We start from the raw sequence: 24,945 nt of genomic DNA on the forward strand, positions 1-24,945 counted from the left end.
AGCTAGCCATTTCACATCCGTTACACTAATGTAGTGCACTACTTTTGACCAGGGCCCACAAGACTCTGATCAAAAGTAGTGCACTATGTAGGGAATAGAGTGCCATTTGGGATATAACATAGACATCACAGATCTGATTCCTGCTAAAGGRATCAGGTTTTCTTTCTCTCTTTGTTTTCTTTGACTCCTTCAAACTCCGACCATGAGGGCCACTGGCTGTTCTGACAAACAACAAACACTGGCATTGTGGCATTGTGTCTTGGTTTGGAAAGTTTCAAGTTCAAATGTGCTTCCTTGCAGTTATATTAGTAGACATTGGTCAAATATGGCAGCCACAGGCACAGTATGGCAGAACATTTTATTGCTTTCGGTTGCTCTTAACGCATGGCCCTACTTTGACCTGTGGCTGTGACATTTTTTAAAAGATGCAGTTGTTCCTGTCTATGTTTTCAAAGAGAACTTCCTTTTGGAGAGATGTCGCATGTGACCAGCTATGTGATGCAATGTAGGTGAAGTTCTGTAGACTACCTAGTAGCAAGTCAGATTTCACCACTATTTCATGAAAAATAATGTATGGTAATACCAACCTATTGTACCCTATCCATTGCAGGTTACACTGCACTAGATTATCTCTGCCTGCATCAAAGGCAATCATCTGGAACTAGCCAGCCATTTTGTTTTTCCTAAAACTGATCAGACTGAGRGAGGACATTTGCCCCATCTCAATGAACACATTTCTGATGGAAAAATTGATGTTTTTGCAATAGACAAGAATAACATTTCAGCATTATGCCCACAACCAAAGCATGTATTTCAGTGGTCCAAACTCAACGTTTCCTTACTGTAGCCTAATTCACAATCAAGTCCGAGATCAGTTTGGGAGTGTAAACATCTCTTTCTAGCTGTCTGACAGCTTCTTCTACTGCGTTGTTTAGAGGGGAGGCGCTTCAATCTACCACCTAGGTTTTTGCTTCAGTACCGAATGTTTTCCTGCGCGACACCGTTGCTGCGCGAACGTTGGAGAGCTGGCGGAAAACATTTCATTCGCATGGAGTTCTCTCTTTGCTCACTTTGACATTTTAGTGATATTGTTACATAATTATTCATTAATATTCTATTTTATTTCCCACAAGGCTACGACTGTGTGAATTCTCTGCTTTACCTAATGTTCAGAGTTTGAATCATCTGCAACCGCATGCCTGGAATCGTGCGTTAGCAACTCGCTTGGAAAATCATCGACTCAGGCAAAGTAAAGTGGTTTGGTAAGTTGGTTTTATCCTCTACTGTATGTAGCCTATAGATAAAATATCTAGATTTAGTTTTATTCTTGTGATGATAATATTTTGTGTAAAACTCACATATTATGCAAAGTATAGCCTATGCATGTCTTTCTGAATGATTTTCTACAATATATTATAGTAGGCAGAGAAGGAAGGATATACTGCTGGCCAAAGAGTGACAGTAGCCTATCAGTCAAGAGACCAAAACATGTCTAGCCTATATCGCTCTATATATATTCACAATTGGTTTGCATAATTCGTAGTTATTTTATCATACCCTGCTCATTTGGTGAGTGATCCCGATGGGATAAAGCTAAAAGGGGAATAATGTGTTTGCCCTACAATCAAATAGACTACTGTGTGTTTTACAAGACATTACAGAATTCACAAGTCCTTGTATTCTTGTTGTCTACTGGAATACTGTTCAACACATGGCATACACGCACACCTATTCACTTTGCACACACACACGAGTGTGCACACACGCGCGCAAGTACACGTGTACACGTGTACACACACACAACACACACACACACAAACACCACACACACACACCACACACACACACACACACACACACACACAACACACACACACACACAACACACACACACACACACACACACTGTAACAGGTTGAGGTTCCACTCTCTATGAAAGTAGAGATGAAAAGGAGATGACTACTCAATTACAACCTTCCATATGAAATAAAGTATCCTCTTTTCCATGTATCTCCAACTCTTTTTTAATACTGTACAATGCCATAGTCTGATCATCACAGGTAATACTATAACTGTGACATAAAAATAGTAGGAGATTGTACAATACTCACTCACTCACTCACTCACCCCCATCGTGCCAGCTGGCCATAGGCAGCAACAAAGGCTCTCCATGTTAGTAAATGCATTATAATACAGTGATACCAATCATATAATTTATACTGTGTATTCTGCCACACAACCAACCGGATGTGTTCATCTTTGTGTCTGTATCACTAGAGAGAGAGAGGATCAAATGATATACATTGAACAAATCAAACAGCATAAGCAAAAAAACAACAACATTTAAACATAGCCTTATCTATAGTCATCCTCCATAATGTCCTGTCATTAAATGAGCTGGTGCTGCAGGTGGCTGAGGTCAACGTCTCTACCTGGGAGAGAGAGGGACTTAACCCCCAGGGCTGGACTCCCTGTGTAGCCAGTTACACGGCAGCTTCCACAGACAGGCGACAAATTGGTGTGTGAATGAGCAGCACCCAGTCGCTGGTGTCACAGGGAGGTGGTACTCTGCTCAGACAGGTGCAGGACAGCCTAACCCTGGTCCCTGGTGTCACAGGGAGGTGGTATCTGCTCAGACAGGTGCCAGGACGCCTAACCCTGGTCCCTGGTGTCACAGGGAGGTGGTCTACTGCTCAGACAGGTGCAGGACAGCCTAACCCTGGTCCCTGGTGTCACAGGGAGGTGGTACTCTGCTCAGACAGGTGCCAGGACAGCCTAACCCTGACCTCAAGTGTGAGGTGTCATCTCTGATATACTGGAAAACATACATAACCAACCAGACCAGATTCTCATCTAGCACTTCAAGTTAGGCTGAAGAGGTTCACTAATCTATGGCTGACCCGGTAAAACAACACATTTCTATGCATCTATCTGGTGTAAGTAACAATATATCATCTTTAAAAAAATATCAGAATCAGCTAAACGTATAGGTGCAGAGAACTTTATTGTACATAGAAGGCTCTGGGTAGGTGTACTGTTTCTCACAGCTCCCATTTAGCGATAGAATAAAGAGTAACTCTGTGGGAACACTGTCTATGAGGGTGAATTAATATGGATTGCATTGTGGGAAAACAGCCCACTGCTGCTTACATCCCTCTCTGTTCCYTTCAGACAGCCACTTGTTGATCCAGGAATTTTCAGTGTTTTCAAACACGTCTTGTCCGGCGGGTGTGATTGTCATTGAGCTGCTAAGCTAGCTGCACATGCCCAGTTCAGATCTGGTTTCGAATGTCCACATTTGGTGTGGGAGAAGAGCCAATTTATGAGGCTCCATTTTCTCTGCAATGTCGCTCACATTCCCCATTCGTGCTGTCGGAGGTGGAACCAGACCGGCGCGGAATCTCCCCATGCAGAGCGAGAGAGTCGAGATGTGCATCAGATAATCTGTGATGGGCCCTGTGTTGACAGGCCCTGAAACGCACACTGAGTGATGGGTTGTGTGCTTGCGCTTGCAATGCAGATGTAGGAGAGCCAAGTAAAGTCAAGCACCAGCCACATGGCAGGCCTCAGGTGTGGTGAGAACGGGCCCTGAAAGCAGATGGACAGATGGATATTAGTGTTAACACTGTGGAAGGTGCTAACCACTTTTATAAGCGTCCTGTAAATGTGTCTCAAGCTGCTCCCTCTCTCAGCTTTATTTTCCGCTGACATATTTATTCTGGAGAATTAAACGGCAGAGCAGATTCGATTGACAGAGAGACATCTCTTTGCCAACATATAGTAGGTCAATCTCTGTGATAGCCCCTGCATAGTCTCCTTCCCTCCTCTGCTCCTCTTCTCCACTCCCTGCTTCCTCAGCCCCTCTGCCCAGGCCAAACCAGATATAAATAGCCATGTGGATGGAGGGAGAGAATGTCAGCAAAGCCAGTGCCATGGCACATCAGCACTTTGGAAGAGCCAGGCAGGAGTTTTGTGCTTATTTCCTGTTTTTTCATTCCCTCCATTGCCCTGCTGTTTTGGCCAGCAGGTACTGCCTCACGCTGGTCACATGAGCTCTGTTTATACCTAGTTCTAACATGCAGCCTTTGTCCTGATCTTCAAGTGTTGATGATTAAAAGACGCATTTTGTTCTGATTGTGATGAGATCTTATAAGTGTAAACAGACAAGATCAGTTCATGACAAAGGACGCATGTTAACCACAGGTATAAACAGGGCTTAGGTCACTGCAGCAAAACATTTAGCCTTTATCCTGACTATGGACTAAACTTAGCCTTAAAAAAGACGCACAAAATTAATCTCAGAATCTCAGGCCCTTCGGTGTATGTGGTATGTCCCAGAGGAGTCATGTACCCCCAAAATCTGAGGGCACATAACGCAAGCATGCCGAGGGGGGGGGGTTGGATAATTTTGATTTTTCAAACACCTGAAACAGCTTTTTCCTGCAATCTAGAGCCATACTCATTATCATACTATGTCAAAAATGTATTTTTCTGCATATCTAAGCATACCTCTTGAGCTGTTTGTATCCTCCTGACTGGTGCTTATTATGCTTCTGTCCATCTCTTCTAAAATCTGGTAAAAGATTGAAAGGAATGTGAGTCTTATTCAGTACATTCAGTAATTGCTTCAAAAGTCTAKCAGCCTTGCCAGCAGGCATGCCAGACAAGATAGCTAGACAAGCTAGCTACTCTAACTTGATTGACAGCCTGAAAGGTTGGGAGATTGGCAACATATCTGGGTTAGCTAAAGCCAACTTCATAAAATTGCTCGGTGGATAGAAGTATTACAGAGAAACAGATTACAGATTTCTTTGGTTCATAAAGATGAAATAAATAAAAAGAAGAGGACAAATCTGAGGCGACACCTGCCTCTGTGCCCCCTATGGGCATGACGCCTCTGGCATATCCTGTCCACTTTCTTCCATTAAATGTAATTTTGAATCAGTCACTATCTGTCTATACACAGTCATAAACTGCTCCTAGTATTGCTGTCACTACAGGTATTTTTGGTTTATCACCAGCGGCAACAGTGAGAAAGATTGTGGTCAGCTGCACCTAAGTGTTCCATGGCAACCACTGCATGTGGGAACAGTCAAGGTGCAGACCAGAGTGAATGGTAGCTCGGGAACAAGGGATTCGGTGACCGGGCTGAGAAGATAGATTTCTTTGCAGTTAGCATCGGAGGGGAATAGGATAGCAGGATGTGTATTAGTAGGATAGCAGGATGTGTATTAGTCCTGGGGAGGGAGGGAAGGCAGGGGGATAAGGGAGACAAACAACTTGCTCAAACTGGGCCATATAGGTTCATTGATGGGAATGCATCCTCAGCCTCAGCCCCCAGGCAGAATGACATTCCTGTGCTGTGCACTAAAGCAGAAGGATATTCCTGTTACTACCATTAAAACTAAGCTCTCTGGTAGACAGCAGGCGCTATCTGTCCTGGTTAGTGGCATTATGATATGTGTGTGTCATACAGAGAGAGCCTCAGAGAACAACCACATTGAGGTGGAGGGTAACATGGGGTGTGCAGGTGCTTTCAGCACAGACGGCAGATTTAATTCCTATTTAATGTGTTTGATTTGATCCGTGTGGCTTGTTAACCAGACTGTGGCAGAGAGGGAGAGAGACAGCTCCCCCGGCTAGTGTGCAAGGTGTGGATGGGATGACGCACGACGGGTGCAACAGTGTGTGAAGTAGTGCCTTAAGCTCTGTGCTCCCTCCAGATAACTAACTTCAATTTAAATGCAGATGGATGAAGGGTCCTACTCATCAGAGACTGGAGCGATGTGATCTGTATGTAGGAGATCTGGAGGAGCTGGTGTTGTGTATCTGCCTCCAGAGGACTAATGTCCATATGGTAGATGGAGGCAGGGGCAGAGAGAGACAGACATAGGGAGATATAGAGGGTCAGAGAGAAACAGGGTGAGTCAGAGAAAGACAGAGAGAGGCGGAGAGAAACAAAGGAAGGAAGAGGGAGGCCAACGGAGTCAGAGGGAGACAGGAAGACATAGGGAGTCAGAGGGAGACAGGGAGTCAGAGGGAGACAAGAAGGACATAGGAGTCAGAGGGAGACAGGGAGACATAGGGATTCAAAGGGAGACAGGAAGACATAGGGAGTCAGAGGGAGACAGGAAGACATACGGAGTCAGAGGGAGACAGGGAGTCAGAGGGAGACAAGAAGACATAGGGATTCAGAGGGAGACAGGAAGACATAGGGAGACAGGAAGACATAGGGAGACAGGAAGACAGAGGGAGATAGGGAGACAGGAATACAAAGGGAGACATAAGGAGATAGGGAGACATAGGGAGACTTTATTTTCTATTTTTATTTTATCTGTATTTAACTAGGCAAGTCAGTTAAGAACAAATTCTTATTTACAATGACGGCCTACCAAAAGGCAAAAAGCATCCTGTGGGGACAGGGGCCTGGGATTGAATTTTTTAAAATAAATACAATATAAATATAGGACAAAACACACATCACAACAAGAGAGACAACACAACTCTACATAAAGAGAGACCTTCGACAACAACATAGCAAGGCAGCAACACATGACAACACAGCATGGTAGCAACACAACATGACAACAACATGGTAGCAACACAACATGGTAGCAGCACAAAACATGGTACAAACATTATTGGGTACAGTCAACAGCACAAAGGTCAAGAAGGTAGAGAGACAACAATACATCACACAAAGCAGCCACAACTGTCAGTAAGTGTCCATGATTGAGTCTTTGAATGAAGAGATTGAGATAAAACTGTCCAGTTTGAGTGTTTGTTGCAGCTCGTTCCAGTCGCTAGCTGCAGCGAACTGAAAAGAGGAGTGACCCAGGGATGTGTGTGCTTTGGGGACCTTTAACAGAATGTGACTGGCAGAACGGGTGTTGTATGTGGAGGATGAGGGCTGCAGTAGATATCTCTGATAGGGGGGAGTGAGGCCTAAGAGGGTTTTATAAATACGCATCAACCAGTGGGGCTTGCGATGGGTATATACAGAGATGACCAGTTTACAGAGGAGTATAGAGGGCAGTGATGTATCCTATAATGAGCATTGGTGGTAAATCTGATGGCCGAATGGTAAAGAACATCTAGCCGCTCGAGAGCACCCTTACCTGCCAATCTATAAATTATGTCTCTGTAATCTAGCATGGGTAGGATGGTCATCTGAATCAGGGTTAGTTTGGCAGCTGGGGTGAAAGAGGAGCGATTACGATAGAGGAAACCAAGTCTAGATTTAACTTTAGCCTGCAGCTTTGATATGTGCTGAGAGAAGGACAGTGCACCATCTAGCCATACTCCCAAGTACTTGTGTGAGGTGACTACCTCAAGCTCTAAACCCTCAGAGGTAGTAATAACACCTGTGTACACCATAGGGAGACAGGAAGACATAGGGAGACAGAGGGAGACAGGGAGAGACAGAGGGAGACAGAGAGGCCGAAGGAGACAGGAAGACATAGGGAGACAGCAGGAGACAGAGGGAGACAGGAAGACATAGGGAGACAGCAGGAGACAGAGGGAGACAGGAAAACATAGGGAGACAGAAGGAGACAGAGGGAGACAGGGAGAGACAGAGGGAGATAAGGAGAGACAGGAAGACAGGGAGAGACAGGGGGGAGACAGGAAGACATAGGGAGGGGGAGATATAGGGAGACAGAGGGAGACAGGAGAGACATAGGGAGACAGGGAGAGACAGTGGAAGACATAGGGAGACAGGGAGAGACAGAGGAAGACAGGGAGAAACAGAGGGAGACAGTGAGAGAAAGGGGAAGACACAGGGAGACAGAGGGAGACAGGGAGGGACAGGAAGACATAGGGAGACAGAGGGAGTCAGGGAGAGACAAGAGAGAGACAGGGGGAGACAGACTCAGCATGCTGTGGGTCCAAGGAGGGTGCTTAGGTGGGGTGGGGAGGGACAGCAGTAGTGACGCATTACCCAGATTGGCACCGTAAGACAGTAGCTTCAGTAACAGTTCTTACTGTGCAGGGGAACAGTGTTGTCTCTCTCTGGAGCTCCAGTGCAGTGACGGGAGGAAGTCACATTGAGCAGGTTGGCACATTTCAGACAACCATTCTGGTTCCACTTACTGGAAGCCACTGTGTGACCTGTTACAGGAATAAGTCCCCAGCCCAGTGTATTTTTTTAGTTTGCTGTGTTGTTCAGTTTGTTCTTGTTAGCCTCTCCTGTGCTGTGATGGGGCATCTGGCTCTCTGGCTCCCATCCATATATGCCTTCGAGGCGTTCTACAGCCACTGACCCACCACCATACCTTCCCTGAGGGGGTAAAAAGACCCTGGCTGGTACTGGCACTGCAGGCCACACACCCATCTCTCACTACTGGAAAAGCGATGGATGACTTGGCGCAACATTTGCCATACACAGAACTGTCCGGTCACAGCACAAGGTCATCCAAAAAGATCAATATACCAAATTTGATGAGTCATTGCAAATAGTTTTAATGGCACCATCCGATGTAATTGTGTAGGTAACTTCCAAAATAATGGAAACACTTGAGTAAATGAGGGATACCAAGTATATTGAAAGCAGGTACTTCCACACATGTGTGGTACCTGAGTTAATTAAGAAATTAACATCCCATCATGCTTAGGGTCATGTATAAAACATGCTGGGCAGGCCATTATTTTGATTACCATGGATATGCCCCCATAGGATGACAATGCCCCCATTCACAGGGCACAAATGGTCACTGAATGGTTTGAGGAGCATAAAAATGTCAACCATATGCCATGGCCGTCTCAGTCACCAGTTCTCAACCCAATTGAACACTTATGAGAGATTCTGGAGTGGCGCCTGAGACAGCGTTTTTCGATCATCAACAAAACACCAAGTCATGAATGGTGTCGCATCCCTCCAATAGAGTTCCAGACACTTGTAGAATCTATGCCAAAGTGCATTGAAGCTGTTCTGGCTCATGGTGGCCCAACGCCCTATTAAGACACTATATGTTGGTGTTTCCTTTATTTTGACAGTTACCTGTATGTTTGCCAGTTGAATGAAAGCATTTTTTTTTTWATATATAAATGGAAAAAACTGATACCCAATTTGGTCTGAAATTGGGATGTGTGCCTTTGTTGTTTCAGGTGAATCTCCTGCTGTCTGATTCTGCTGTTCCAACATGACCTCAGGCTACTGAAGACATTTCTGTTATTCATCCTCCTGCTCTCTCTGTACCACTCTCGTGTCACTCTTACTCTATTCTCCAATGGGTTCTCGCAGTCAAGGCAGCTTTTTCCACCATCACCACCACCACCACCACAGCTCGGTGGTGCCTACGGCCGTGCCAAGGCTTCTCACAGAGAACAGCAGTCTGCTAGGGGGCATCGCCCAGATCACCCCCAACCTCTTCCTGAGCCGGGGCAATGTGGCGTCCAACCGCAGCCTACTGCTGTCCAAGGGCATCACCTGCGTGGTCAACGCCACTATCGAGCTGCCCAACTTCAACTGGCCCCACGTGGAGTATGTAAAGGTACCCCTGGCGGACATGCCCCACTCCCCCCTCTCCCTGTACTTTGACAGCATAGCTGATAAGATCCACAGTGTGGGGAGAAAGCGGGGGGCCGTGCTGGTGCATTGTGCTGCAGGGGTGAGCCGCTCAGCCTCCCTGTGCCTGGCCTACCTGATGAAGTACCACCGTGTGTCTCTGGCCGAGGCCCACGCTTGGGTCAAGGCCCGCCGGCCAGTCATCCGGCCCAACGGGGGCTTCTGGCGTCAGCTCATCGACTACGAGAGGAAGCTGTTTGGCAGGAACTCTGTGAAAATGGTGCAGACGCCCTACGGGGTGATACCTGACGTCTACGAGCGGGAGCGCAGGAATCTGGCACCCTACTGGGGCCTGTAGAGGAGGTCTGGGGCCTGTAGAGGAGGGCTGGGGCCTGTAGAGGAGGGCTGGGGCCTGTAGAGGAGGGCTGGGGCCTGTAGAGGAGGGCTGGGGCCTCGCCAATGGGAGGGAAGGAGACGGAGATTAGAGTGAGCAGGGCGGATGACCGACTCTGTTGCATCCCAGTCCTTCTCCCCTCCAGTCCTCCAGGGCTGCCAGCTCATGCATGTTCCCCCAGCCAGAGATGCAGAGTGATATGAAGCGTGTGACTGTCTGTCTATGTGAAGCTTAATTAATTGGGATGGAGGGAGTCTTAGTAATCAGTCACTACACTGCAGACTGGTTACTGGTGGGTGATGCTACACTACACTGCATCAACCCCCGTCTGTCTGTCTCTGAGAGGGAGCAAGTCTAGAATCCTCAGGACCAAAGGAGTAACAGAACCACGACCAAGCCAGACCCCAGATCAGCTGAAATGGCCAGACCCAGACTGTGACTTTGGAGTCTAGCTTGACTCCCCAGACTCCAAAGAACAGGAGCATTCTGGGAAGGTGTAGGTGGTGCTTTAGACTCAGCAATTCTGACAGGCAGCGGTGTGACTCACTGAAGTCCAGTCCCGACGTAAAGTCATGTGATAGTTTTGTGCCAGTTTTGCTGTTGTCTTTAATGTGAGAACTAGCAGCAGTCCTGTTCTCAGTTTAAAACTGTACAGAAATGTTTTGACAAATTGAATTATGCTCTTGGGAGATATTTGAAATCAAGAAAAGAAAATATATGGTGCCCAATTAATATTTAAAGCTGTTAGTGTATACAAATTTTTAATCAAGACATCTAAGGTTTAGTGTGTACACTTAAAGGTCCCTATTTACTATGGGGATGATATTGCAGAATATACTGTACTGGTACTAATATTGTACAATATTATGCTGTTTTAGAATGTCACCACCCTTTGTTAAGAGGAAGACAGTACTGTGTTAGGGGCTTGGGAGAAACACTTTCTATTTCCTTCTTTTTGCCAGATATTGATGTTTAAGTGAAAAGAGGTTCTAGAAAGAATACAACCAGACAGTCCTGGGCTTAACTGGTGTACTGTCATTGATAAACCTTCCTCTTTTTTGGGGTTTGGAAGAAGTCTATACTCTATACACGCAAAGCTTTTAAATAAAATACTAATATTACTGTAGCAAGTGAACAATGCCCTTGTCACAGGCGTAACCAGAAAGCAACGTTTACATGAATTTAGTGCTCTATTCAATCTATCACTGAAGCGTTACAGATTGTGCAATAGAAATATAAAGGTAATTTCCGATTATGCAGCGTTTACCGTGAATGCAGTCTCTGCGAACATTGCCTTTAAATTTGTATTACGCTGTAACTCTGAAATTCCGCGATACGGATTGAATAGAGCCCTTAGTTTCATACCCTAAGGCATTGAATGATTAACAAGCTAATGTAACTGTTTGTGTTCGAAATTTATGACAAAATAAAATAAATTACTGATATGCATTATTGTCAGTTTATACTTTGCCTTGTAAATATGGAATAGTACTGAAGCAGAGTAACATAATGGATCCAGATACAGCGTGACTGCACTAGTGTATATACAAAATATAATATATACACTGAGTATACCAAACATTAGGAACTAATATTGAGTTGCCTTTTGCCCTCAGAACAGCCTCAATTCGTCGGGGCATGGACTCTACAAGGTYTCGAAAGTGTTCCACAGGGATGCTGGCCCATGTTGACTCCAATGCTTCCCATAGTTGTGTCAAATTGGCTGGATGTCCTTTGGGTGGTGGATCATTCTTGACACATGGGAAACCCAGCAGCGTTGCAGTTCATGACACAAACTGGTACGCCTGGCACCTACTACCATACCCCGTTCAAAGGCACTTCAATCTTTTGTCTTGCCCATTCAACCTCTGAATGGAACACATACACAATCAATGTCTCAATAGTCTCAAGGCTTAAAAATCCTTCTTTAACCTCCCCCCCCTTCATTTACACTGATTGAAGTGGATTTAACAAGGGATCATAACTTTCACCTGGATTCACCTGCTCAGTCTATGTCATGGAAAGAGCAGGTGTTCCTAATGTTCTGTATATGGAATGTTTCGGTAAGAATTTGGGGGAGATTTTCAAGTCCCTCACTCAAGCACCTGATTCCTTTTTTGTTTTAGCTGGGCTGAAGCGTGTTTTGGGTACTTTTTTMGGGGGGGTATTTTTTTATTTGATTGATAATGGTCAATATTTATCCTTGGTGTTGGTAAAGTCATCGTCAGTTTGAGAGCGAATCAGTTAATTGTAACTGACCATGTAGATACTCATTGTAATATTCATAGTGATACTCACGTTCATTTGTAAGAAACATTGTTTGTCAGGTTTATTATTCAGACCAGTGGCAAATAAAGACGTAGTGAGGTTAACAGGACAATCAGTTTAGAATAATTGCAGCATTTTTCACTTTTGATAGATCCTGTTAAAGTCCTGCTATCCAGCCGTGCCAACAGTGAGGTTGGAATGATTATAACGTGGCTCTCTATAGCAACAAGAATTTGCTGTAAAACATGATTGAATTTCATAGCTAATTTCAAAATACACATTCCTACAACGTGTGCTCTCTGTGTTTCTGTGACTTTAAACGTCTTTAATAGAGAGGTTGATATAAAAGTACTTTGTACACCGGCTCCTTCAACAGAAGACCATGGGTGCATCCCAAATGGCACCCTTTTCCCTATATAGTGCACTTTGTTTGACCAGAGTCCGATGGTGTCTGTTCGCAAGTAGTGCTCTAGAAAGAGAATAGGGTGTCATTTGATTTGGGACGCAAACTATTGATGTTACTCACAACCATTTGCCCCAGAGAAGTCTTCAGATGTCACAGAAACGTTTTATTAATTTTCATTTGGCATGGCCACAGAGAACCAGACAGACAGTGATGGGGACTGTCTTGTGGCCCATTCTACTGAGGGATCTCCAGAATGGCCTACACAATAAACACCATTAACCACACAGACACTGGCTCCATCAGATGACAGGCCAGGCATGATGAAGATGCAGGAGGGATGGGCCCAAATTATACATTTCTGTACCAGCTTGCTTTCTCCAATGGAATGACGCTCTGTGTGTGTGTATGTGTATGTCTCTCTGATTCTCAGGGAATAGTTAGCTATCCTAGAGTAAACACATCTTTCATTAGCAGCAGCAGAATATGACTATTAATCAGGAAACCAGTAAGCAGAGCGATCTACGTCACCCTGAACATCAAAGGCAGTAGACTGGGCAACAGTGCCATAGTGCAGGCCATGCGGAACAAACTGCTGTGATGAACTTGGATGAGATGTCATTAGGCTGTAGGAAGGAGATGTGACTGGCAAATGAGCTCACAACAACCTGCCTGCCTGCAGATTATTATGCTCCGCAGAGCTTGGAAGGTTGCACCCATACCAAATTTGTCTCTTAGAAGATCCTCCATTTTAAATTACAATATGATTAAATGCAAATGATGTGAACAAGCAAAAATATTTCTCATGACACTAACATAGCAGTAATAGTAGTAATGTTATGTTATGTTGCATCGCCACTCTGTAAAAAAGGAAAGCGTTCCTATTCCATCAGCCTTGAACTTGAATTGATGCCCTGAACACTACAGATGTAGAATCTTAATTTGAGCCAGTTTGTTACAGCAGGAAAATAATCATGCAGCAACAGGAAATGTGAATTAATTAATTATGTGCATTATAATTAATGGATATTTTTTGTAGAGGTTGATACATTTTACATGAGGGAAAATCAAGTCTCAAATGTTAAAGTGTAAATTACAAACTCTAGAAGCCTTTTTAAACCTTGATTTCACTACAAGTTTGCATTTCCTGCTGTACAAGGAAATTCTCAAAATAGTGATCAAATTAAGATCCTACATCTGTATAACAGGTGCGGTTCGATTTTATCTTTTAATTAATTTTAATTAAAGCATCTCATACTGTTTTTTTCCTGGTATATATCATGCTTTTCTATTTAATAACCAGGTACAGACGAGAGCATAGCCACAATATTCGGACAAATAATAATCACGCTTGTCACACCATTGATGGCATAAGAGAAGACTGCCTAAAAGGGACATGAATTTCAAAAGCAGCAATCAATCCTCACACAGGGGGTCAATTTGTGTGACAATACCTTGACAGCGAATTAAAACTACAGTAACCTTGGTAACCATCACCAATGGCAACGGTGCTGTTAGTGATGAATATTAACACTGAATCAATGCCTGGGCACAGTAATCAATTGCTGTGGCAAGCGGGCATTGTGGAGGAAAAAATGGTGGGAGAGAGAAAGAGAGTGTATTGTATGAATGATAGACTGAGGTCATGTCCATTTGAAATGGAAACTCAATAAAAAATGGAGACAGAATGTGATGGGTGAGGAATAGCCCAAGTATCATCAAAGCACTGTGACAAATACAATTTGATTTGATATATTTGTCCATTACGAAACACTCTCTGTGTTCATTCCAAAACCATTTGGTACAACGACAATCATGGATGTTTCGGGAACCGATCACAGAATTCTTGCTCCTTCTCCATAGTCATATAGTTAAAGATTGAAGTTCAATCGAGAGAGAGAGACTGACTAAGTAATTCAATTTAAGCAGGGTTGGATAAAGTCATTCTTTATCAGTCAGCGTTTGACTGTGATTCTAGCCTCTCTTCGAGACTGCCTTTCACTCATCTATCCATTCCCTTTTAGAATGAACACCGAGGAGCTCTAAATCCATGGCCCTACCTCACTGGGTTGTCTGGATCCGTTTATAGAAACGACATAGATGCTGAATACTGCTATCTATTTGAAAGAAAACATTTATAATTATTGATTAATACATAGTAAGGAATTCTAATAGTTCCATCTTGTCATTGTTAAACTGAGCAATTGAAAGTGTCTATAGGAGATATGACAGTGCTTTCTTCAAATACCCATATTTGAGCAGACTTGGTCAACTGAACAGGGGTTTCAAATCATTCATTTCAAAGTACAAGATCTTGGACACTCAAGTGAAAATCTTCACAGATCTCGAGCCCTTTAAGCCTCAAGCCTTTGAACATCTACAAAACTACAGCTTAGTCTGAAATATCACCCAGATTAGGCTGTGAACACTAGCTTTTATGGCCAATAGGATTACAAAGACAAAAAAATAATCTAGGGACATCAAAGTAATAAAAATCCTCACTAGAGAATTAAGGGTAAAGGCAATTATTTATATCAGGTGACTGACAATGGGCAGAAAATATGAAAGAGCGGCTGAAGAATAGCAGTCAATACAGTAGGGTAGCACTCCCATCTCTCAAGACCCATTCTCCGGAGGTGATCCTCTGAGGCACAGCCCTGCAGACAATACTAGGCATGAAGAAGACAGGACATGGGGAGAGACGGTGGATATGCATTTCAAATTTACACAGCCTTATTATTCAATAATTGATTTGTAATTTTCTGTAATCCGGCAGCTCACAGTGAGTAAAGGACACGACAGAGAGAGGAATTCATTTTCAGCAGGATGTTCAATTAGGGAATGGTGAGAGATAAAATGTATGTTGGAGAACACACACACCTGTACTGGACACATGAGACAGAATGATAATGAGACTGGTTCCATGCATGGTGCCACTATAGGCATCTTTTTCATTTGATTGTTTTAGCGTGCTGTCCTCCAGCAATGGCCCGGCAGGCTTGTCTGAGGATAATGTATTTCATTTGGTCACAAAGTGATAGAGATGAAGTCTCTCTGGTCTGAGAAAAAGCATGCTACTGAGTGAAATAGAAAAGGTGAGAATCTCAATCCATTTGGCATTTTAGGAGAAGTACTGCTTATATATTGCTGTAATAGACTCTGAACATAATTGGTCCAGATTAAACGACTGGTGCTATTGGGACAATAGAATGCCTTCAGGATTCATGTTGACATTCAAACCAACCTTCTCAATTATATCAGAAAAGATTAAAAACAAAAAACAATTCGGCAGAATTGTGTAATACTCTGTAAATTGATTAGTATGGTAATAGGCTTCCAGGCAATACATTAATTGATGACTTGATCAATGACCATGAAAAGTATTGAATTTATGCATCAATGTATTATTTATGTAAATATRATCACTTCACATTACAGTTAGTCATTGTAATTACAATATGATACTGTAATCCACACAAAGTGCTGCTGCAATAGTAGTCCATAATCACAGTTGACTTCATTCAAGAATTAGATCTGCAAAAACATCCCCATCATCAGTGCAAGTATATATATACACTGGCACAGCAAGACAGAAAAACAAAACCTACAGCCAACAATCTTTAAGAGTTAAGACTCCCTTTCAAGTCCCAGTGTCGCAAAAATGTTCAAACAGCACATTAACATRAATTTAGAAATAGCAGTCCCTATCCAACAATACAAAGACATTAAAAAGAAGTTAATGTCACACAATACTTAAAATGGTAAATATAAATTAAAATGTTAACAGCCATGGACTATGCTTTTAGAGATCCGACCGTCAAAGTGATTCAGTACCAGCAGTGTAATGATACAAGTGACATCAAGGGAAACAACAGATAGCTTTACATCTCAGTTTGTCTCCAAGTTCCTTGAGCCTTCAATGTCAGTATATTGCAGTTTTAATAGTTTGTTATGGACTTGTTGAGAACAGAAAGAGTGCATTACAGAAAGTGTTGAGAGACCCACAACCCTATTCATATAACTGTCCATATTTTCTCCTGCTGACATAGGGACTAGACCTCCATTGGGTTAACATAGCACAACATTGGTTAATTATCTGAATACTGTTTGCCGAAATAAATCAAGCCTGCCAGAGAGGTCACATAAACATCAATGCTTAAAGGCATCCTGTAACTTATATTGCATTATACTGTATATGAGACCAGACAAAGGAAAAAAGTAACAATGACACCATTAATAAAGTACAATTTTACAATACATTATGATACAGAATAGGCTTTACTGTGTCAAGCCTTGAATTTGTACAAACTAGCAGATTTGCACTTCTTCACCACTGCAAAGAGCATGGAGACTACCTCAGAGAGAGAAGGAAAAGGAGAGAATAGAAGGCTAATAAATAAAGAGAATTCCAGTGACTTCTGAGGTCTCTCTCGCTCTGTGATCTCTGCGCTCGCAGCCCAAGGTGAGAGGCTGTGCGGTGTGCAGGGAGAACCCGGCTGCTGCACCTCGCCGGTGTTGATTACCCGTTGCCCGTGTCTGGCGCTCAGAGCAGGTCGGGCAGAATGAGGCCCGGCGGTTTGGGCTCCACGCAGTTAATCCAAAAATTGGCACAGCTGGCGTGGTACTGGTGGCCCCCGTACAGCAGTTTGAAGTTGTCTGTCTCTGAGTTGAAAGCCTGGCGGAAGGGTCAAATAAGGGCGAAATGGGGGTGATGGTTAGGACAACAAGGTTCAACTGAACAGTTAATAAACAGATGAACCTGGCAGGAGCTCTGGCTAACAAATAGAAAGCAGTGGTAAAGATAAATCAACAGGAACTAAATAATTCATCTATGAGAGTAACGCTAGAAGCAGGGATTTGTGGGCAGCTTAACCTGCATATCTCCACTGTGGCACACAAACAAGAGGTCAACAAAAACTGACCCTTTGAAAATATGACTCATGTTTGGCACAATGCTCTGTCTACTGATCAATAAGAGTGTTGCTCAATCTCCTGACAGTTAGTTGAATCTATCGAGATAGCTGAATGGCACTCCCACATAACATCTGAATATAGCCGTTGAGAAAATAAACTTAGTGAACTGAGAGGGGCAGAGAGCTGTTATGTGAGCTTGCATTTAGTTAGCTGAGCCCAGCAGTAGCAGCAGGTTGGTGATAAGGAGGAGATGCTAATGTTGGTGTTGTGCAGTTTAAGAGTTTGCATCTCTGATGACATATCTGAGCTAAAGCATGAAAGAGAATGTGGTGAATCATATCCTCCCACAGACAGACTGCATATACAACAACCTGGGAACACACACACACCATATAGTATACTCATACCTGTCCACATGCTCACAAACCATTTACAGTACATTTACTATGCTGCGCACACCTGTTGCCTTTCTCACATACACCGACACACACTCAGGTTTCACAATGTATTCTCGTTCCATCTGCCTCATCCAACTTCTTTCCTCCAACCTTTATTTAGCCCGCCTGCCAAAGCCTGGACTGTTGGAGAGGGAGTGAAAAAAAGAGAACAGAACACAAAGGCATAACCCCTTGTCTCCTCCTCCTCTCTCTTCTTCAATCCCACCCCCTCTCCCTCACCTCCACCTCCCCAGTCCTTGCCTGCATAACCGGGATTATGTGCAATTTACCCATCAAACATGATTGTGCCAACAGATATGTAATGTGGGAGAGACATAACAGAAGTAGAAAGTGCTGCAGAGAGGATATACTTGGGAGAGTTAGACCATTGGATGGTAGAATAAAACCAAAATGAAAGGTCAGCATGATTAATCCTAGGTGTTAATTCTAACTGTAATCTAAAGGTTAATGACCCTCCATTAGGAAACCAAGAGGACAGTGCTGCTCATGGTGCTACAGGGCTCCAGACGAGAAACACCACCTGTTAATGCAAGGGGCATCATGCATAAAGGTGGAGGCTACAGTCTACTGCTGCTTAAGAGGCGGAAATAAGTGAAGCATACCCTTACCCTTAACCTCTTGTCATGGTCTTTAGCCAGTGCCTGTAAGTAGCACAAGAGGTGTCAGCATTTTCCTGGTTTCATGCATTGTCCTGAGTAAGCAAAGTGAAACTGTACAGTAACTGAGGATCAGTCCGTCAGTATGAACGGAACGTTGGTACACCAAAGGAACTGAGAGAGCAACCCGTCTCAGGAACATTCCAAGAGCCCCAAAGTGAAAGAATCTAAAGTATCACCCTACGATCATCCATCTCATTTTCCAATAAACATCAAACAGGGATGGGCATTCCAGACTCTGCAATAGATTTGAGAGAAATACTGTGCAGTCTGCAAACCCATTGAATTAGGCGCCCACTGCCAAGTAAACTTCATTTAATGTTATTGGCCTTTTCCAGAGAAAGTCATAACCAAATTAAACTGAAAAATCACTTCAAATCATCGAGATATTTCAGAATCTGACATTTATGAATAATAATGCATAAATTATTATTCGGAAAAAAACGTCACTTCTACTTTTGGGAATAATTGCACTCATTAGCYTTTATCATTGGGAGAAAATAGCAATACTTCATTAAACTCAAATTATCACAGAGTTTTATAGCTTGTTGCAGTCTCCAAGTTTATTTAACTAGGCAAGTCAGTTAAGAACAAATTCTTATTTACAATGACGGCCTATGGGACTCCCAATCACGGCCGGATATGATAGAACCTGGATTCGACACCTCTTGCACTGAGATGCAGTGCCTTAGACCGCTGCGCCACTCGGGAGCCCAAGTAACAAACTATGTTTAGATCCAGATGCTATCTGTTGCTTAGCCTGATAGCAGATACACTACATGTTCAAAAGTATGTGGACACCCACTCGTCAAACATCTCATTCCAAAATCATGGGCATTAATATTAAGTTGGTCCCCCCTTTGCTGCTATAACAGCCTCCACTCTTCTGGGAAGGCTTTCCACTAGATGTTGGAACATTTCTGCAGGGACTTGCTTCCATCCAGCCACAAGAGTATTAGTGAGGTCGGGCACTGATGTTGGGCGATTAGGCCTGGCTCGCAGTCGGCGTTCCAACTCATCCCAAAGGTGTTCGATGGGGTTGAGGTTAGGGCTCTGTGCAGGCCAGTCAAGTTCTTCCACATCGATCTCGACAAACCATTTCTGTATGGACTTCGCTTTGTGCTCGGGGGCATTGTCATGCTGGAACAGGAAAGGGCCTTCCCCAAACTGTTGCCACAAAGTTGGAAGCACAGAATTGTCTAGAATGTCATTGTATGCTATAGCGTTAAGATTCCCTTCACTGGAACTAAGGGGCCTAGCCCGAACCATGAAAAACAGCCCCAGACCATTATTCCTCACCCACCAAACTTTACAGTTGGCACTACGCATTGGGGCAGGTAGCGTTCTCCTGGCATCCGCCAAATCCAGATTAGTCCGTCGGACAGCCAAACGGTAAAGCATGATTCATCACTCCAGAGAACGCGTTTCCACTCCTTCAGAGTCCACTCCAGCCGACGCTTGGCATTGTGCATGGTGATCTTAGGCTTGTGTGCAGCTGCTTGGCCATGGAAACCTATTTCATGAAGGTCCTGACGAACAGTTCTTGTGCTGACGTTGCTTCCAGAGGCAGTTTGGAACTCAGTAGTGAGTGTTGCAACCGAGGACAGACGATTTTTACGCGCTACGAGCTTCAGCACTCGGCGCTCCCATTCTGTGAGCTTGTGTGGCGCCTACCACTTCACGGCCTAGCCGTTGTTACTCCTAGATGTTTCTACCTCACAATAACTGCACTTACAGTTGACGGTGCCACATTGAAAGTCTCTGAGTTCTTCAGTAAGGTCATTCTACTGCCAATGTTTGTCTATGGAGATTGCATGTATGTGTGCTCGATTTTATACACCTGTCAGCAACGTGTGTGGCTGAAATAGCCAAATCCACTCATTTGAAGGGGTGTCCACATGCTTTTGTATATATAGTGTATTTATGTGCTTTAGCCAATCCCCTTGTCATTCGTTGTCATGCCATACATGTTTGACATGACATCCAACATGAATTAGCTAAAACCCAGACTGATCTGCTAACAGGCTACATGTGTTGCTGTTGCCCATCCCTGACTCAACATATGAGGATGATTGGACGAAGAACATGGAGACAGGCCTCCATTGGATAAGATAAAACCCAGACCCGAGTCAGCAGTATCAAAGACCAACAACCTAGCTCCAGTCTCTCAATGGTGCCCAACATAATATTATGCCAGTGATGCCATCACCACCACATACCTACCTCTAGTTGGTAGACAAACAGAACCTACCTGTACTCTGAAGGACAATAGTATTATCGGCTTTTATTAAAATGCTTTCTGTGATTTCATTATTCTCAGAGGGGATGCTATTCTCTGTTTGGCTTTTATGCTTTCTTACAAATGCTCCTCTAGACAAAAACGTAATTAAAAGGTGAGTTATTAATCTGATGTCAGGGGAATACAAAAAAAAAKAAAAAACTATTATTTAGCCTGACTCACTCCACACGAGAGAGCGAGAAAAGCACAGAGTGTGAGAGAGAGATAAGATAAGAGAAATTGCATACACAGACAGACAGACAGACAGACAGACAGACAGACAGACAGACAGACAGAAATACCCTAACCCTCAGCAGATTTCTTAGCACCTGTGCTCCCAGCTCCTGCCTGGTCTGATGCGTGAGGCTGTGAGCCACATCTGCTGTCTAAACTCAGTCCAGACTCCAGAGTCACATCCCTCTCAGCCATCCTCCCTCTGCCTAACCTCATCAATCTATCTGGCTAAATGACGCAGTGGAACAACGCAAGAAACAATCAAAGCAATCTTGCCCTGCAGACCGTACAGTCAAACTATATTAGAAATGGTCCCCAATTTGACACCTAGTTACTGATGATCAGGTTTTGACAAGTGGAAAAGAAAGTGTCACAATAAACACATTTTAAGCCATAGTAGAACTCAAATGATGAGTAGTTAGAACACACAGATATGGATGTGTATGGCATAGACTTGCTGTTAGTAGCTGGTAAGAGGTGAAGTGAAAGGTGGCCGTCAGATGAAGGCATCAGCGCTACAAGCCTGATAAAGTTGAAAAGTTGTAAAGTTGAATGCTTCACTGACCCTCCAGAAACCTTCCCACAATTCCCTCAGCCCAACCAGAGGTGCCAAAAGTACAACTTTACTCTTATCACGTCCTGTCTGTCTCCTCCAACTCTATTTTTACCTCCCTCTTTTTCGCCTTCTCTCCCTTCCAGCAGAGTTATCATCTTAACAGTTATCATCATCTCTAATAAGCTTCAGAAATTAAGATGTCCTGAAATTATTGTGGAGGGGAATTTGGTGTAATAGGATAGTCTGGTCATTTCTAACGCATCTGTGCATGAACACAGTGCTGCATCTGTGCATGAACACAGTGCTGCATCTGTGCATGAACACAGTGCTGCATCTGTGCATGAACACAGTGCTGCATCTGTGCATGAACACAGTGCTGCATCTGTGCATGAACACAGTGCTGCATCTGTGCATGAACACAGTGCTGCATCTGTGCATGAACACAGTGCTGCATCTGTGCATGAACACAGTGCTGCATCTGTCGGCACTGGTAACGTCTCAAATGGCACTCTATTCTCTAAACAGTGCACTACTTTTGACCAGGGCCCATAGGGAATATGGTGCCATTTGGGATGCAGACAGTGTGAAGGGAGGGAGCTGTGAGAAGAAGAATGTGCTGTCATTTTGGCACCCCATRGCCTGTCTGTCAGTGGAGAATTTGGCCCCCAGGCCCCCAATAGGAGAGTGAAGTGAGATTCAGTTGACAGTTCACTGCATCATACTCTTTTAAACAGACGTCCAATAGTTGTCTCTTCTTTGCTCTGCAAAATGTTCAAAGTCAAAGAAACGATAATTTAATTATTATGCGTCAACCACTAGTTTAAAAACAACTCTCAAATGGCATTATGATTCATGGTTTATTCAGCTTGAGAAATGTGTTAGAACATATTTGTAATCAAATGTTTCAACAGTTATTGGGTCCATCTGTTGAGGGATTGAGGGTGTGTTGGTTGGCAATCGTGATTGTGTGTTGACTGAGAATTAGTGTATGTTTACAGTATATGTGTTGGCTTGACACAAGTGTGTGTCTGTACATGAGTGTGTGTGTGTGCAGACCTTGCTGCGTGAGTCCACGTTGAGCAGGCACACCCCACAGGCCAGCTCCTTGGCGTTCTTGATGCCGTGTCTCAGGATACAGGAGGAGAAGTCCAGCGAGCTCTCATCAGGCTGTACAGAGAAACACACAGATGCACACGCACACACATTTTAAATACTTTATTTGAATCCACAAATCAAATTACATTCAAGAAGGATTCAAAACATTTCAAAGGTCTTTGTATGCATGGACACTTGAGGACAGCTGAATAACAGAGCAGTACCTAGTCAAATTTTTTGCTTTAGGCAGGCCTGCAATCTGGAGGTCACGTACTGTAAGCCTATGTTTGTGATTGAGACACACAAACAGGTTGGTGTCAGATTGGTCACCTGATCATAGGACTCTGCTGTGGGGCACACTATGTTGCTATGCCTCACATCAAGAACCATTTGCTACTTCACAAAATACTGCATGAAAAGAGGGATCTATGGTTGAAATTTGAGGAAATGTACCATATGTGCAAGGATTTTACTCGGGTGCCAACCAATTTACATTTAAAAAACAAGTTATATATTTAAGCAATAAGGCCCGAGGGGGTGTGGTATATGGCCAATATATCATGGCTAAGGGCTGTTCTTAGGCACGGCACAATGCATCAGGGCGCAACGCGTTCAGGGCGCAACGCGTTCAGGGCGCGAACGACCCGGTTTATAATACCTGGATACAGACCACTGTACACATGGATTTTGTGTTGTAGATATGTGGTAGTAGAGTGGTGGCCTGAGGGCACACACTCCATGTGTTGTGAAATCTGTTGTGYATGTATTATATATATTTTTTTAAATTGCATAACTGCCTTCATTTTACTGGACCCCAGGAAGAGGAGCTGCTGCCTTGGCAGAACACTGCTCTAAGAAATACACATTTCTCTATTAAGTTATTCATTAACTAGCTTAATAAACTAAAGTAGAAATATGTCTTTAATCTGGGAAATGAAAGTAAATACAGTCCATTAGTCTGCTGGCAGCAGAGCTGTGTGAACAGGTGAGTGTGCCCAGACAGCTCCTTTCTCTCTCTCTCTCTCTCTCTCTCTCTGAGGGCAGAGGCTGCAGAATCAGAAAGCAGCTGCGGGTCTACGGTCTGAGATAACTCCGATTACTACTCACTCACTCCGTCTCCCTCTGCCTCCCTCTGCCTCCCCCTGTCCCTCTCCCTCTCTGCTTCACTAATTCTCTCTCTTTCTGTACTGACATTATTTCGAGTCAGGAGATGGCCGGTCTGTTTTATCTGCTGGCATTTGAAAAGCAATGTTCTTTGTGAGGCTGACTGAGGCAGTGAACTGTCAACTGAATCTCACTGCCTCTGTTCTCCACACATCACTACAGCCTACAACAGACTGCTCTATACTCCCCATCCCCACAGCTACACACACTAACAGATACCACCATAGGGCTTGGTTTAGTACACTGTCACACAATCAAGGTTTCATTGATAATCCTACTTGGCATGAGTCATTGATAATCCACTCAACATTTCATCAGGAATATTTTCTAGACAAAACAGTTAGTTACAATCAAGTGTCAATTTCTCAGGTCTATGTGTAGCCTAACCCACTGCATTGGAGGAAGGGAGGTCTATGTGTAGGCTAACCCACTGCATTGGAGGAAGGGAGGTCTATGTGTAGGGGAAGGGAGGTATATGTGTAGGCTAACTCACTGCATTGGAGGAATGGAGGTCTATGTGTAGGCTAACCCACTGCATTGGAGGAAGGGAGGTCTATGTGTTTGCTAACCCACTGCATTGGAGGAAGGGAGGTCTATGTGTAGGCTAACCCACGCATTGGAGGAAGGGAGGTCTATGTGTAGGCTAACCCACTGCATTGGAGGAAGGGAGGTCTATGTGTAGGCTAACCCACTGCATTGGAGGAAGGGAGGTCTATATGTTAGGCTAACCCACTGCATTGAGGAAGGGAGGTCTATGTGTAGGCCTAACCCACTGCATTGGAGGAAGGGAGGTCTATGTGTAGGGCTAACCCACTGCATTGGAGGAAGGGAGGTCTATGTGTAGGGCTAACCCACTGCATTGGAGGAAGGGAGGTCTATGTGTAGGCTAACCCACTGCATTGGAGGAAGGGAGGTCTACGTGTAGGCTAACCCACTGCATGGAGGAAGGGAGGTCTATGTGTATGCTAAAAAATCCTAACAAACAAAAAAATAAAAAAATAAAAAAAAAAAAAACGCCCA

The 24,945-nt window shown here is 43.9% G+C and overlaps 2 protein-coding genes across 13 annotated transcripts in view; one reads left to right on the top strand and one right to left on the bottom strand.

Annotated features, from left to right (window-relative positions):
* The first annotated feature begins 745 nt into the window (after positions 1-745).
* On the top strand, positions 746-11,351 carry LOC111982539 (dual specificity protein phosphatase 14-like). Its single transcript, XM_024014114.2, has 3 exons — positions 746-1,262; positions 9,106-9,868; positions 9,929-11,351. The coding sequence occupies exon 2, from the start codon at positions 9,228-9,230 to the stop codon at positions 9,861-9,863; it is 636 nt and encodes a 211-aa protein (XP_023869882.1). The 5' UTR covers positions 746-1,262; positions 9,106-9,227; the 3' UTR covers positions 9,864-9,868; positions 9,929-11,351.
* Positions 11,352-15,953: 4,602 nt separating this feature from the next.
* synrg (synergin, gamma) overlaps positions 15,954-24,945 on the bottom strand; it is a 59,120-nt gene continuing 50,128 nt past the window's right edge. For 7 of the 12 annotated variants that reach the window (XM_023967093.1, XM_023967092.1, XM_070434149.1 and 4 more), the window contains 4 exons: positions 22,723-22,833; positions 22,389-22,427; positions 18,551-18,583; positions 15,954-17,245 (listed from right to left, as the gene is read on the bottom strand). In XM_023967093.1, the coding sequence (XP_023822861.1) occupies positions 17,114-17,245; positions 18,551-18,583; positions 22,389-22,427; positions 22,723-22,833 (315 nt within the window). In that variant the 3' untranslated portion in view covers positions 15,954-17,113. Of the gene's footprint in view, positions 17,246-17,943; positions 18,584-22,388; positions 22,428-22,722; positions 22,834-24,945 lie in introns of all 12 variants that reach the window. The other 5 variants (XM_023967094.1, XM_023967089.1, XR_002875386.1 and 2 more) reach the window with 4 other exon arrangements.

This window comes from Salvelinus sp. IW2-2015, linkage group LG22, assembly GCF_002910315.2.
Source record: "Salvelinus sp. IW2-2015 linkage group LG22, ASM291031v2, whole genome shotgun sequence".
NCBI classification, from domain to species: Eukaryota; Metazoa; Chordata; class Actinopteri; order Salmoniformes; family Salmonidae; genus Salvelinus; species Salvelinus sp. IW2-2015.